This window comes from Aethalodelphis obliquidens, unplaced genomic scaffold (genome assembly GCF_003676395.1).
Source record: "Aethalodelphis obliquidens isolate GAN/ISIS:26980383/991018 unplaced genomic scaffold, ASM367639v1 scaffold25, whole genome shotgun sequence".
Taxonomy (NCBI): domain Eukaryota; kingdom Metazoa; phylum Chordata; class Mammalia; order Artiodactyla; family Delphinidae; genus Aethalodelphis; species Aethalodelphis obliquidens.
Genome location: NW_020837969.1, coordinates 34,310,402 through 34,326,452, shown reverse-complemented (window position 1 = coordinate 34,326,452; position 16,051 = coordinate 34,310,402). Strand labels below are relative to the sequence as shown.

The following is a 16,051-nucleotide window of genomic DNA, read 5'->3' as shown; positions in this document are numbered from 1 at the left end:
GTCCACATCTGAGATGCTAAAATACTATAACCTACCCCAATACTCTCTCTTAACTACCCAGCTCTGCCCTACTAATGACTGGCACTCACACTGGCCCCAATGATGGCTGCTTCCTATTCTGAGTGTGCAAACTGCACCTTTGATAAACCTTTCACCTTCCTGTTCTGACTTGCTGATGTTTACTTCTTGTCTTTACTTACTTACCCTCCCTGTGGCTTCTGCAGCAAAGCCTCTCAGCCAAAAACACCTCAGGTCCCCAACAACTTCAACTCACTCCAGAAAGTTGGATTGGAATTTCAATGAAATTATCTGCATTTTACCACAACTTACAGTTACCCGAGATGATGGTGAAACTAAACGACTAAAGTAGCACCATCCACCCAGGGACACCCCCTCTCAAGGATGTCCCCTCAGAGACACCTCTCTCTCTGGCCCCTTCTAGAAACACCCCCTTCTCAGAGATGCCCCCCTTCCCTCAGGGATACCACCTCTTAGAGATCAGGTATAAATGCGGGTTTATCAGCCAGTTCTGATTCACACATTTGCTCCAGCTTCTACGTGGTACCAGGTACTGTGCTAGGTGCTTTAATCTATATTAACTCTTTAAATCACATGGCCACACAGCATACTAAGTATCATTAACCCTACTATGCAAATAAACAAAGGGGGTTTCAGAAAGAATAAGTGGCTTGTCCAAGAAATTCAGACCAAGGTCTTCTGCTTCTGAGAGTTGTGTGACCCAAGAAGACAACCAACATCCATGGTCTATTTCACATGGAAATGCATAGCTGCAACGTTACCATGTGCCAGTCTTGAATGTGCTCAGCCAATGAACTATAAACCTATAAACTGCTTATAGGAAACACTTAACATAGAACAGACTGATCATAAAAACAGGCTCATTAGAAATCTGTAATATGGGGACTTCCCTGGTGGCGCAGTGGTTAAGAATCTGCCTGCCAATGCAGGGGACATGCGTTCGAGCCCTGGTCTGGGAAAATCCCACATGCCGCGGAGCAACTAAGCCCGTGCACCACAACCACTGAGCCCGCGGCTCTAGAGCCTGCGAGCCACAACTACTGAGCCCACATGCCACAACTACTGAGCCCACGCGCCTAGAGCCCATGCTCCGCAACAGGGGAGGCCACCTCAATGAGAAGAACGTGCACCACAAAGAAGAGTAGCCCCTGCTCGCCGCAACTAGAGAAAACCCGCACGCAGCAACAAAGACCTGACGCAGCCAAAAATAAATAAATAAATTTATATATTAAAAAAAAATTCTGTAATATGTATACTGACTTTAAAAAAAAAAAAAAACTGACGTTTTTTCATACAACTTTAAAATAGTTTATCCCCATTTAACCTCCCCTGCACCTCCCCAAACATGTGAATTGACACATTTTAATTCAGGAAAAATATATTAAAACTAAATTCATAAAATGATTAAGAAGTTTAGCATTCTCTTCCCACTTATGGAGATGCTGAAGGACAGGTAAATGACCCTAGAATGATGAATGACAAGAGATGAAATGCTGGATAATCCATAAAGAGACAGGGAATCACTAAATGACAGGTACAGCACATAAAACCTACATAATTTGTGATTCTGTGTTCTAGGGAGAGTTAAATCCTAAAGTAGAGAGAGAAAATAAGTATTTATGGCGTTGACCAAGGAATCAGCTCTACCAAGCACCCATATAATTAGATCCTCCCCCACCATCTCAGGAACATGAAGACTTCCCAGCAGAATGGGACCTCACAGGGCAAAAGGCCAAGAGAGATTATAGTGACCATCTAATCCAACACCCTCTACTTACAATCAAGGAGTCTCTGGCCTAATCAAACAACCTGCCCCAAGTAATCAACCAATGCCAGTGGCAGAATGAAAGCCAAGATCTCCCAGTGTCCCTTTCCCAGCACCAGGCCACTGCTACCAAAGCTGCATCATGGGACCTAATACATACTCATTACCCACAAGTATTTGTTCAGGATCCAATTTACATATGGTAATACAAGAAATACTGCCAAATAGAATGTCCACAGGTTGCCAATTTGGCAAACCACTAAATTGTACTCTACCTGCCCCCAAAACCCAAATTACTTTTCACTCACATCATTCACTTATATCCACAGAAACCAGCCAAATGCTTTTCAAATATGTTCCACACTCAGATTTCCAAAAAAAAAAACTGCTACAAAAACCACCAGCACAAAATTAAGAGAATGGGACCAGTACCTTCCCCAGAAAGCAATCTCTGGGGTGCCTTTCGTGTAGGTGGAGTTACTGGAGCCACTCAGCCCATTGGTGATCCCACCAGAATAGCCCATCACTATTCCACCATCTGCAGAGATGCTCAGGACGTCCTGCTGTCCTCCCATTGATGTCCTCTCCAGGAACTGACCACCTTCTTTAATGCGCTGTTGTATCATTGGAGTGAGGGGCACTTCAAAGCTAAAATAGCTATCAGGCTCTGAATATAAAGTCTCCAAGGACTCAGCACTGTAGTATAAAGAAGTGTTGTCCAAAATGGTTTCAAACTGGGAGCTGTACACATCAGTGGAGTCCTCTGCACAACCAGACCCAAGGATATCATCATCTCTGGCCCGAAAGTGCTCCTCTTGCTCAAGAATCCTGGAAAGCACATAAAACGGACGAATTTCAATATCAGGTTATTTTTTCCCCTCCAACCATATAAAAAAGGGAACATTCTATAGAGCTAACACTTGTATTCAGTGGGCTTATGTCAATACATTTGGGAAGGAAGATTTCATAGAAACATATTCAGGCTGAAAGAACTCTTTAGCATACATATGCTATGCTACCCTCTACATAATTTAATATAGTTTTGAACTATTTCCTAATATGTGAATCAGGTCCAAAGAATATTTCAATAAAATGTTAAAATAATGAATTTTCATCTAGCCAACTAAACTCCACAAATCCAAATTAACAGCTACTATCATTCTTAATTTTAACAGAAAGAGGTCATTAACAGGTAAATGACCTGTTAGAAGATAAATATATTGTGTAAACTTAATGGACTAAAAATACACTAAACTTTCATCAGTCTGTTAATATTTTCTGATTTAAATAAGACCAAATGCCCTCAAGAAGATAAATATTCTATAATCCAAGGGCTGTCCCCTGGTGACAATAAGACAGCACTGCAGAGAGAGTTCAGGTCCAGAAACAGCCAGCCAGTAAACGACCTTTTAAAAGAAAAAATAAATAAATAAGAGCCAACAAACGTGTTTACTACAGGGCTAACCAAAACAGTGACAACCTACAAAAAACGTACAAGTTAATATACCTGGGGCGTTAATTAATTAATATGCAGCATGTTCTTCAAATATTAAAAATGAACATTAGAATAACTAAATAAAATTTTAAAACTCAGTAAGAGAAAGAAGACAAGAGACAGAAAAACATGGAGCTGAATCTGGATGTGCCAATTACTAGCTCAGCCTCAGGAACAAAACAGAAATAGGAATAAAACTACCTGGTAGGTAACCCACATTTCTAGGTATTACCAGGATTCACATTCAACAGTACAGTTGTCTCTGCTGTTTTTAAATTACTGAAGGTCTACCCCACACCAAGTACTATTCTGGGTTCTACCTCTAAATGGCTCCTCAGGGCACTTGCAGTGAAACAGGAAGCTCAGGATGAGGCCCCTCCCTACCTCTGCTCACCTACTTCCCACCCTCCCCCAGCCCCCAGGCTCCAGCCACACGGGGAGAAGGGCAGACGGAGGGTCACATCTTAAAAGGCACCTGGAGGCTTCTGCTTCGCAGTGTCCAGGAAGCATGCTCCATTAGCGACAAGCAGTCCTCCTTTGCCCAGGTGGTTCCCTCTGCCTGGAATATCCTCCTCCCCATTCTCTGCTGGGCAAACACCTATTCATTCCTGAAGTCTCAGCGTAACTATCACTTCCACAGAAAGGCCTTCCCCAAGCCATCAACCGAATCAGCCTCTCTCCTGCATTCAGACTATTCTTTCTAGGGACCTCCCTGGCGGTCCAGTGGTTGGGACTTCGCGTTCCAATGCCGGGGTGAGGGTCTGAACCCTGGCTGGGCAGCTGGGATCCCACGTGCCTCGCCTCGGGGCCAAAGGGCCAAAAGGTGAAGCAGAAGCAATACTGTAACAAATTCAATAAAGACATTAAAAATGGTCCACGTCAAAAAAAACTTTAAAACAAAACAAAACTATTCTTTCTAGTATGTCTCCCTTCTTCTCCTTTACGGAACCCAGCACAATTAGAGGTCCCAGCATTATTAATGTGTTGATCTTCAGAAGTAAATTCCATGAGGTCAGTGACCTCAGGCCATGTCTATTTTCCACTGTTTTTTTTTTTTTTTGCCCTCACCGCACAGCTTGCATGATCTTAGTTTCCCAACCAAGAATGGAACCCATGCCCCCTGCAGCGGAAGCACAGAGTCCTAACCACTGGACCGCCAGGGAATTCCCAGGGCCATGTCTATTTTGAACATTCCTTTATGCCCAGCATCTCTAGCCGTATCAAGGACAGAGCAGACAACTGAAAACCATTTGTGAAAGGACAGGAAGGGAAGGAGGGCGGGAGGAAAGGAGGAATGAATTAATAATCTGCACAGGCACAGAAGTGCATACCCCAGTGGGAATATAATTACCGAGCCATGTGCCACATATCAGGGCTCCTTTTGAGGGGAGTCTGGAGATTTTCTGTGTAGGGGGGATGGGGACGGGAGGGAGAGGAGTCCTGACAGCCATCCTAAAGGAGCATCTCTTCGTGGATCTGTTAGTTAACTGTGGAGAAAACGGCATCTCCTTACACCAAACAAACAAAACCCTTCAGGCATGACACAGATGTTTTCCCATGTGAACTACCACAGGTGGAGGACTGACAAGACGGCACACATTTGAAATGACTTTGCCAAGAGGAACACTCTACAGTCAGACTACAAGCAAAGGAAGTGAAGACAGACGGCTATGGCTTCCATTTTTCCAGTCTCACAGCTGGTATGGATGCCAGAAATGTAGGGAGAGACCAGGAAATACCATATGATGCCAAGTTTACTCATCAGGGCTGTAATCAAAACATGCTGCTTGTGAGAAGGGAGACCCATGTGAGTGTCATGGAAGAACTGAATTCTGACCTCCTGATCTCTTTCAATCTAGAAAACTGAGCCAGCCTCTGTGTTCCTACATGTATAAGGCTGTATGCAGGCAACGGTGCTGCACCCAGAAGAAATGCCTGAGTTAGGATGTAATGACTACAGGATGTCAAAAAGAGTTCAAACCTTTCCACATTGTTAAAGATAATCGTGGGGTATTTAGTTACCTTGATGTTGGAGAAGTTGCAACCTGTCAAATACAATAAAACATCAGAAATGGAGTCACCTAGTTTAGAGTTCACAGTCTCCCCATATGGACAACTTTATAACAAGACCACTTTAACATCTCGGAACCTTAGAAGCAACATAGCTTACAGTCACTTCTCTTCCATTCTGTGGTAAACAAGGACCCAGGATATTGTGAATCGAGTTCTCACTGGCATCACAGACAGCAGGATACTATGCGAGCTCACCTTTCCCTGTCTCTCTCCAATTCAGGTTTCGTCTCAAGATGTTCCTTGTTTTCCCTTAGGAAGACTTCATCCTCTCCACTCTCATGAAGAGGCTCAGGCAGAAATGGCCCTGAGCCAGTGGCCAGCCTCTCTGAAGGAGCTCTCCAGGTGTCATCCCAAACACTCTCAGTTAAACCAGCTGAATCACACAAACCAGCAGATGAGATGAGATGGCCTGGCACTTTAGAAAACTCTTTGCTTTCAGGAGGGGTTGTCCTTTCCAATGATGTCTGAAAATCCACAGGTTGCCATGTCCCTCTTTTCTCCCCTCCTGTCCACAATATTTCCACCCCTTGAAATTCCACATGTTTGACCTGGCCTGGGCGTCCTGAGGAGCTGCCTCGACCACATTGCTCTGGGTGCTCTCTCCCCTGATCAGATCTCCTCTCTCTCAATAAACCAGCACTTCCCACTGAGCTGTGGGTCACGGGGCTCCCCACGGAGGATGCTGGACAAGCTGGCTCCTGCACATGGACAGCCCCCTTTGTCCCATTATTAGCTCTTAGGGAAAGCTCTGCTTGAGTTTCTCCAGTTAATAGTGCAGTCAGGTCCTCCTGGATGCTCAAATAAAAACCTTCCTCAGTCGTAACTTCAGCTGAAAGAGGTATATCGGGTGACTTTTCTCGGCCAGCAGGGAACAGTGTGTTGGCTCTCTGTGTTTTATGACTGGCAGGGTCTGGCTCTTGTTCCACCTGCTGAACTAAAAAAGTAGAAACCGCATCTCCATCCAGTACCTTTGTAGCCTGCAATGTTCCTGAAACTATTCTGGCTTCTGTGGCTTTCAGAGCTGAAATCAAAGAGTCAATGGGTTGTAAACTCTGTTCCTTGAGATGACTCTGAGAGGGGACCTCTCTGACATCTTTTGGTCCTCCGGTAACGCTGAGAAGCCCAGAGGGATGGCCAGCAAGAGACTGGACCCTCTGCTGCACCTGAGGGCAGCACGGCAGAGACTCGGCATCAAACTCGAGAGAGGCTCTTAGGCCTTCTCCACTTTCCTCCATGGTCCCATATTCTGGAAATTCATTTGTGACATTCGGGGGGAGTAAAGTGCTTCCTCCATGATCACCTACAAAGAGAACAGAATGGACACATGACTTGTTCTGAACAACAGATTCCAACGTGTGTTAATAAATCTCCATACGCATCAGGCATTCAGTCATCCTTATGGGATCCTTTCACTGTCTCCTGCCCCCACCTCTGCAACACTTGCTTCTCATAACCCTGCCGGTGGTCCCTTCCACTTAGCTTACACGAGAGTACCCACAAAGGTTTTGGCACAGACAGAGACGATCTAATGACACACGCCCTATTCAACCCTGCTTCTGATGAAGTCCCACACACGCACCTCGGTTGCTGCATACGCAAGAACAGATGAAAATAAGGATATGTATCATTTTCCAAATACCACTCATGAAATAGCAACTAAAGTATTTATATTGGGCACAACAACAAATAGTCTTACGATCCAGCCAACAATACCTGTGCAGTGCAATCTCTGAGATGGAAGCCTCAGAAAAAAGATATGATCTATTTAAAGTCAGTAAATATTTTTTTGGCTGGAAGCTTCCCCTTCACTGTTGGATTTCTGTTGTGGGGGGGAATGCTTTCAGAACATCCCTGGGGAATGAGACTGAAGTCAAAATGGAATAGGAAACTTAGTATGTTAAGAAAGATCTCTGGGATCCCAAATGAATAAAATTTAAATGGTATCATATGCAGAACCCCAATATATGAAGCAGTAAAAACAATTAGCATATATTTACTATGTAGGATCAAATTTACATCCTTTTCTTATTAAAACGGCAGTCAATGAGAAAAATGAAGACACTCTGATAACAGAATTTTAAATTGAGGATTTATGGATAACAGTTACAGTCCTATCACCCCAGGATCCAATTTCCTTCTGAACTTGGTTTTGGTTACTTTGTATCGAGAATATCCTCATCTACCCTGGAAATGTAGGGTCCTCACTTGGACAACTTTATGACAGAGGACACCTGTTGTTTTTGTTATTGCTTTTAAAGCATTGCCAGCTACCACCTTCCTATTCAGTGAAATGTTTGATGACTGTCTGAATATATACAATGAAATGACATGAAAGACTTGATTCCAAGGCATGTACAAAATGAGGTAACTTGGAAACATAAGTTAATGTATAGTATCCCACAGTGTGGAAAATCTGATAAATAATAATACATCTAAGAGTGTATTCAGTTTCATATTTCATTTTTGAAATAATTTGAAATACATTTTTTAAATTAAATTCGAATCAGTATTGATGGAATCCAAGAAGCACTTCTCTGTGATTGTAGTATTGATAGTACCTTCACAAGACAGAAGTAAGAGGATGCGGCTTGCTTGAAATCTGAGGAGGAAGCAACTTTCAAACCCTGATTTTGAAAAGGAAGACAGTTAAAAGCAATAAAGATTCCTCTTCCTGTGGCACACTGACATTTTAAATTTTTCAATAAAGACTGTGATAGGACTTTTAAGATTCAGTTGTCTTTAATATATTCACAAAATTGTGTGACCATCACCGCAACCTAATTCCAGAACATTTTCATCACCTCCTACCACCACCATAAAACCTATATCCAATCCATTAGCCACCATTCCTCAGCCCCTGGTAACTACCAACCTACCTTCTGTCTCTATGGATTCACGTGTTCTACTTCATATCAACGGAATCACACAATATGTGGCATTTTTGGTCTTTTTTTCCACCTAGCACAATGCTTTCAAGGTTTATCCACACTGTACCATGTACCAGAACTTCTTTTCTTTTTATTGACAAATAATATTCCATTGTATGGATATACCACAGTTTCTTTCCATTCATCTGCTGATGGACATTTGTGTTATTTCCACATTTTAGCTATTATAAATAATGAACATTTGTGTACAAGTTTTTGTGTCTACATTTATTTTCAGTTCTCTTGGGTATATATCTATGAGTGGATTCTGGGTCACATGGTAACTCTCTCTCTTTAATGTTTGGAGAAACTGCCAGTTTTCCAAAGCAACTACACCATTTTACATTCCTACCAGCAAAGTCTGAGGGTTCTAGTACTGCCCATATTTTTTATTATAGCTGTCTTAGTAGATGTGAAGTGCTATCTCACTGTAGTTCTGATTTTGCTCAATATCATTAATCACTGTGGTAGTGATTAATGATATTGAGCATCTTGTCACATGCTTGTTGGCCATTTGTATGTCTTCTTCAGAGACATATCCATTCAAATCCTTTGCCCATTTTATAATTGGGTTACTTGTCTTTTTATTATTGAGTTGTAAGAGTCCTTTGTATATTCTGGACAGAAGTTCCTTATCATATATATACTTTGCAAACATTTTCTCCCATTCTGTGGGTTGTCTCTTCCCTTAGTTGATGGTGTTTTGTTTTCTTGTTTTTTTGTTTTGCGGTACGCGGGCCTCTCACTGTTGTGGCCTCTCCCATTGCGGAGCACAGGCTCTGGACGCGCAGGCCAAGCGGCCATGGCTCACGGGCCTAGCCGCTCCGCGGCATGTGTGATCTTCCCGGACAGGGGCACGAACCCGTGTCCCCTGCATCAGCAGGCGGACTCTCAACCACTGCGCCACCAGGGAAGCCCGATGGTGTTTATTTTGAAGCACAATTTTTAAAAATTTTAATAAAATCCAACATCTATTTTTTTATTTTGTTGCTTGTGTCTTTGGTGTCATATGCAACAAATTATTGTCTAATCCAAGGTCACAAAGATTTATTCCTTTTTTTTTTAGGAGTTTTACAGTGTTAGCTATTACATGTAGACCTTTGATCCATTTTGAATTAACTCTTGTATATGGGGTAAAGTGGAGCTCCAACGTCATTCTGTTACATGTGGATATCCACTGTCCCAGCACTACTGTTGAAAAAAACTATTTCCCCCACTGAACTGCATTAATACCTTCATAGAAAATCAACTGACCATAAACGTAAAGGTTTATGCCTGTACTCTAAATTCTATTCCTTTGAGCTAGTAGCAAGTATAACACCATCTTGATTACTGTAGCTTTGCAGAAGTAAAATCAGGAAGTGTGAGTCCTCCTACTTTGTCCTTCCTTTTCCAGGTTGTTTTGGCTACTCTGGGACCCTGGCATTTTCCATATGAATTTTAGGATCAGCTTGCCAGACACCCGAAATGTTCATAGAGGCTGGGATGAATCTGTAGAGCACTGCATCCTAACAATAGTACTATTAAGTCTTTTGATCCATGACTATAGGATGTCTTTCCATTTATTTAATTTTCTTTAATTTCTTTTAACATGTTTTTGTTTTAAATGTACAAGTTTTACATTACTTTTGTTAAACTTACTCCCCTAAGTATTTTCTTTTTGATACTATAATATGCAGAAATTTTTTCATTTTCAGATTATTCACTGCTAGCATATAGAAATACAACTGGTTGCCGAACTTACTATTTAGTACTAATAGCTTTTTTGTGGATTCCTTAGGATTTCCTATATATAAGATCATGTTGTCTGTGAACAGAGATAATTTTACTTTTTTTCTTTCTTATCTGGATGTCTTTTATTTCTTTTTCTTGCCTAACTGCACTTGCCAGACCCTTAGTACAATGTTGACTGGAAGTGGTAAGAGCTAGACATCCTTGTCTTGTTCTGGATCTTAAGAGAAAGCTTTCAGTCTTTTACCATTAAGTATGATATTAGCTGTGGGTTTTTCACAAACGCGCTATATATCAGCGTAAGGAAGATCCCTTCTACTCCCAGTTTGTCAAGTGTTTCTATCATGAAAGGGTGCCAAGTTTTGTCAAATGTTTTTTCTCTGTCAATTGAGATTTCCATGTGGGTTTTGCCTTTTAATCTAGTAAGAGTGAATTACATTAACTGACCTTTATATACTGAACCAACCTTGCATTCCTGGAATAAATACCACTTGGTCATGGTGCATAATCCTTTTTTAAAAGTTGCTAGATTCAGCTTTTTAGTATTTTTGCACCTATATTCATAAACAATATTGGTCTGTAGTTGTCTTGTGCTATCTCTGGTTTGGGTAGTAATGTGGGCTTAACAAAATGAATTGGGAAATATTCTATATTGGCATTTATTTACACCTTTTTACACTTTTTTAAAAAACATTTTTCATATTTTACACTTTTTAGGCTTTTAACAGTTTTCTCTTCCTTAATAATTCAGGGGACTTAATTTCCTCCGTAGTTTAAAAGCTATAAATTTATTGTTAAAATGCAATGAAAGAAAAAAGTATACAATCCAAAAGCATGGGCTTTTTTCTTTAACTTAGTAAAATAGCTTTAAATTGTTAGAGAAGTACTTAGATCACAGTGGGAAATACTTCCTATAGACGTTATAATGCTTTTATTTAAGTTAGAGTATGTCTTTACAAAAAATGAGGATCATAGAATATAAAACTGCAAAAGTCAAAGGAATCAAAGAATTAATTTGGCTACCTAACATAGTTAGCAAGAAAACAGGCTCAAAGGAATGATGTACTTGCCAACATGATACAACAAATAAAAAACAGAGTTTATCTATTTTACCTCTACTAAGCTTTACATCCCTCCCCTGCCCTCCATCTTTATTGGTAGTGAGATACCCTAGTATGTGTCTTCAATCTTTTCCCTGAAATTTAAAAAATCTTCTGAGGTCTTCCCTGGTGGCACAGTGGTTAAGAGTCCGCCTGCTGATGCAGGGGACACGGGTTCGTGCCCCGGTCCGGGAAGATTCCACATGCCGCGGAGCTGCTGGGCCTGTGAGCCATGGCCGCTGAGCCTGCACGTCCGGAGCCTGTGCTCCGCAACGGGAGAGGCCACAACAGTGAGAGGCCCGCACACCTCAAGAAAAAAAAAAAGAAAAAAAAAGATAAGAAATAAAAAGTGTTGGTAAGGATGTGAAGAAAAGAGAACCCTAGTACACTGTTGATGGAACGTAAATTAGCGCAACCTCCAGCGTGTGGAGGTTCCTCAAAAAATTAAAAATAGAACTACCATATGATACAGCAATTCCACTTATGGGTATTTACCTGAAGAAAACAAAAACACTAATTAGAAAAGATATCTGCACCCCTATGTTCACTGCAGCATTATTTACAATAGCCAAGATATGGAAACAACCTAAGTGCCCATCGATGGATGAATGGATAAAGAAACTGTGGTATATATATATATTATATATAGTTTATATAATGGGATATTATTCAGCCATAAAAAAGAATGAAATCTTGCCATTTGCAACAATATGATTGGACCTTGAGGACATTATGCTAAATGAAATAAGTCAGAGGAAGACACATACTGAATGGTCTCACTTACATGTGGAATCTTAAAAAAAAACAAAAACAAAAACAAGCTCACATATACAGAGGAGAGACTGGAAGTTGTCAGAAGGATGTGGGGGGAGGTGAAACAGGTAAAGTGATTCAAAAGGTACACACTTCCAGCTATAAAATAATCATGGGGATGTAATATACAGCACGGGGACCATAGTTAATAATACTGTCTTGCATATTTGAAAGTTGATAAGAGAGTAGATCTTAAAAGTCCTCATCACAAGAAAAATAATTTCTGTAACTACGTATGGTGATGGACTTACTGTGGTGATCATTTCACAACATATACAATAATGAATCATTACATTGTACACCTGAAACTAATATAATATTGTATGTCAATTATACTTCAAAAAAGAATTCTCGAAATCATGGAGAAACAAGCCTGCTCCAAAAGATGAGCTTCAGAAAAACCGTGGCCCTTCTAAGACTGACCCTGCTTGAGGCCCAGTAAATGAAATGGATTTCTTTCTACTCTGAGTAGCAAACTCCTTAAAAGAAAATGGCTGAAGGAAAAAAAAAGAAGAAGAAAAAGAACTATTTGGCAAGTCTTCTGCAGACTTGGTCACAGCTTCACAGTAGAAATGTGAAGTAAAGAAGTTTATCATAAGGGATTCTGAGCAACTGGATATAGGTTTCCCAAAAGACTATGGGGGCCACGTCCATGAAACCACAATTACGAATCATACACACATTCCCTAGGAACTAGGCCCAGTCATTTTTAGGAAAAGATTCTTTGTTTGTTTTGTCTTATTTTGTGTTGTTGCCACTAGAATATAAACTCCAAAAGAGAAGCACTTTGTCTGATTTCTTTACCATTATATCCCCAGAGCCTAGAATAACAGTACCGAGCAAAATGGATATATTTGTTGAATCAATGAATGAATGAAGAATGTCCTATAACCAACAGGATACCATTTAATAGAACCTCAAAAGAGAAACAGAAAGAAGCCTCCCAAAACCCAAGCAAAATACTACACGTCAATGCCACCTAAGTTCTGCCCCCTACTCCCAAGTACAGGCTGAAGAGAATGCTGGAAACATTGCGGGGGGTGGGGGTGGGGGGCGGGGTCGTCCTTCCTAACAAGGAGCTTGCAGTCCAGCAACTCTATCTGCATATATGTTCTCTTGCAGAGAGCAGTGGTAAAGCAGTGGTAAAGTTAAGTGGGGACAACCTTGGCCATAGTTCTAGAATTCACCATGATCCTACATGGGTTGTTACCATTAAACATTAATTTCTCAATTGTTTAACTTACTCTCTAAATGCTATGTTGCCCTATATGGTAGCCACAGCCACATATAACTACTTAAAAATTAATTAAAATTAAACTGAAAATCCAGTGCTCAATACCATATGTTGCTAGTGGCTATCATATTGCACCAGAGATACAGAATATTTTTCCATGCTCACAGAGAAGTCTGTTTGAAAGCACTGCCCTAGAACCTTCCTACTCAAAATGTGGCCAGGGGACAGCAGCATAGGTATCACCCAGGAGTCTGTTCAAAATGCAGACTCAAGTACCATCTCAGACCTTCCTAATCAGAATCTGTATTTCTAAAAAGAACCCCAGGTAATCTGTATACACTTTAAAATATGGTAGTACTTCTCCAGAGAACTACAACAATATCTAGAAGTTGTTCTGACTACATTTAAATGGTTAATTTTTATTCTGAAAGATAATCTTAAGAGTTCCTACCTCCTAACTGAAAGGTCCAAGTGTTCAATCAAGTAAACAAGAGGTAAAGAAAACATGCAGCCTCTCCTTCCAATCAAGAGAAAGCCTTGTGCATTCTGGTCTGGGTTTGCCATCCAGCTGGTCCAGGATCCTTTCAGCAGAGGAAGAGAACCACCTCGACTGTGATGGGACCTGTCTTTAGTTTACAGCTCACAGTGAATTTCTCCCACAGTGAATGGTCAATGACTCTACCTTTAGGCAAAAGACCATAAAGTCCTAAAAAAAAACCTACAAATGTAAAACTGAGCATTAGTAAATGCCTGTACATTAAGATCTGTACACCTTAAAGAAATTACATTGTAGCTTAAAAGAAAGAAGCTGAGGGAAAGGTAAGGTTTTTCTGGTTTTAAAAACTGGGAGATTTTCCCAGACTTTCAAGGTTCATGTCACTGGATATATCACTTGTAAAATAAAAATGCATAGGCAAATTCACTCTCGTGTGGCACTTTCAAGACAGCACTATTTTTTATAAGTACAGTTGAGCACATTTTCAATCCTTTACAAATCATGGCTAACCCAGCCACTAGAAGTCAGTTTCTCTCCTTCCCTTGTAGGTTGTTCATAAATGCAGTAATGCCCTTGGTGCTCTCTGTTCCCTAATGAATATCAGCTACCAAACATATTAAAACGTATATAATCAGTTAGTGTGATAAAAGAACTATAAATTCTTAAGTTATTTCAACACTGGAAAACTTACAGAAACAATCTTAAAGACACACTGCCCCCGACCTGTCAGGAAGGAATTCAATCCCATGGACAGATGGGTGCCTAATTGTCCCCTTTAGTCTGAAATTTCATAAATCAATAAAAAAAAATTGAAGACAAAGGTCCAATTTACAAAGCAACATAAAAAGTAAGCCTTGCAGAGTAAAAAATCTCAAATACATTTTATCTATAAGTAATCATAATCCTTAACTGTGAATAACAATGATCAATGTTTCTAACAATCAATAAACCCCTCCAGTATCACAGTGATGCATGCATGGTTTCGATTTGCAGTGCAGTAGAAAAAGTTTTATTTAAAAAAAGGAAACAAACAGGAGAATAATCCATTTTTACTAAGCAATAGAAAATACATTTAGTATGATAAAGGTGATATAAAATGAGTATGAGTAATGATAATTTGCTAAATGAGTAATCTAAGTACATTATACTTTGTTACACACTCTTAATAAAAGTCCCACTTTGGAGACGGCTACAGTATGTAGTTGAGGATGCTGGCTATTACCTGGTCACTAATAACTCTCTAAAAGCACAGATATTTAAGGTATTTATATGTTACAAAACCCAGGAAAAGGTCTGCCGACCACTACACAAGCTATTAGCATGTGCACACGAGACAGTTCTATTAATTGGACACTCTTTCCCCAAGTGATTAATAGTTACAGCTGTGCTCATCACAAACTAAATTTCACATACTAATGATTCAGAACCCAATTTTTCTCCTTCAATTCTAGTCCCTGGGGAAATGAGACTAGCTTTCCATTCCAGTCAACTGCAGAGGAGCTCTGTGGGCCAGGAGCAGCAGCACACAACACACGGTAGGTAAGACAAGTGCGCTAAGGAGCAGCCCAGTGACCCTAACCCAGGCCTCTGCCAGCGTGCAGAGACCTGGCACTCATCACGGAGGAGAAATTCTAAGCTGCAAGAGCTGAATTTAGATCTATCTTTAAAATCATTGTTTTTAAAAGCTGGTTTCCTTTTCTCAATCAGTAGGATTCTCCACTTTGACCTATCATCCACTCTCATTTGTTTCTTCTTATATCCACACTTTGTGCTTCTCCTTCCAGTCTTAGCGCTTCTGATCATCATTGCTCCTCTGATTTCATCCATTCTATCCTTTTTCTACTTCTTCCTGTTAGGAATCCACACTTTTAAAAACCCAATTTTATGTTCTAATTTTTTCCAGCTTTATTGAGATGTAATCCATATATAACATTGTGTAGGTTCAGGGTATACAACGTGTTGATTTGATAAACTTAGAGATTGAAAAATGATCACCACTATAGCTTGAGCTAACACCTCTGCCACATCACACAATTACTTCCTTTTTTGTGGTGAAAACATTTAAGATCTACTCTCTTAGCAGCTTCAAAGTACATCATACAATATTATTAACTATAATCACGATGCTGTAATTTACATCAGAGCCCCAGAACTTATTCATCTTGTAACTGTAAGTTTGTACCCTTGACCAGCATCTCCCCATTTTCCCCACCCTGACAGCCCCTGGTCACCACCACTTTACTCTCTGAAAACCCAATTTTTAAATTTCTCTGATCTTCACTGATTTTTTTTGTTTTCTCTTTATTTTTAAAAGCAAAAGTTTAAGCTTTTAAAGAACTCCACAGTCTTGTTTATAGCAGGCTCTCTTCTGCTAAAGT

At 40.3% G+C, this 16,051-nt stretch overlaps 1 protein-coding gene across 2 annotated transcripts in view; it reads right to left on the bottom strand.

Moving 5' to 3' along the window:
- The window catches only part of PSD3 (pleckstrin and Sec7 domain containing 3), a 565,935-nt gene that overhangs the window by 371,493 nt on the left and 178,391 nt on the right, over positions 1-16,051 (bottom strand). For both annotated transcript variants that reach the window (XM_027122996.1, XM_027122997.1), the window contains exons 3-4: positions 5,568-6,672; positions 2,237-2,632 (exon numbers count right to left, since the gene is read on the bottom strand). In XM_027122996.1, coding sequence (XP_026978797.1) covers positions 2,237-2,632; positions 5,568-6,672 — 1,501 coding nt within the window. The remainder of the gene's footprint in view (positions 1-2,236; positions 2,633-5,567; positions 6,673-16,051) is intronic.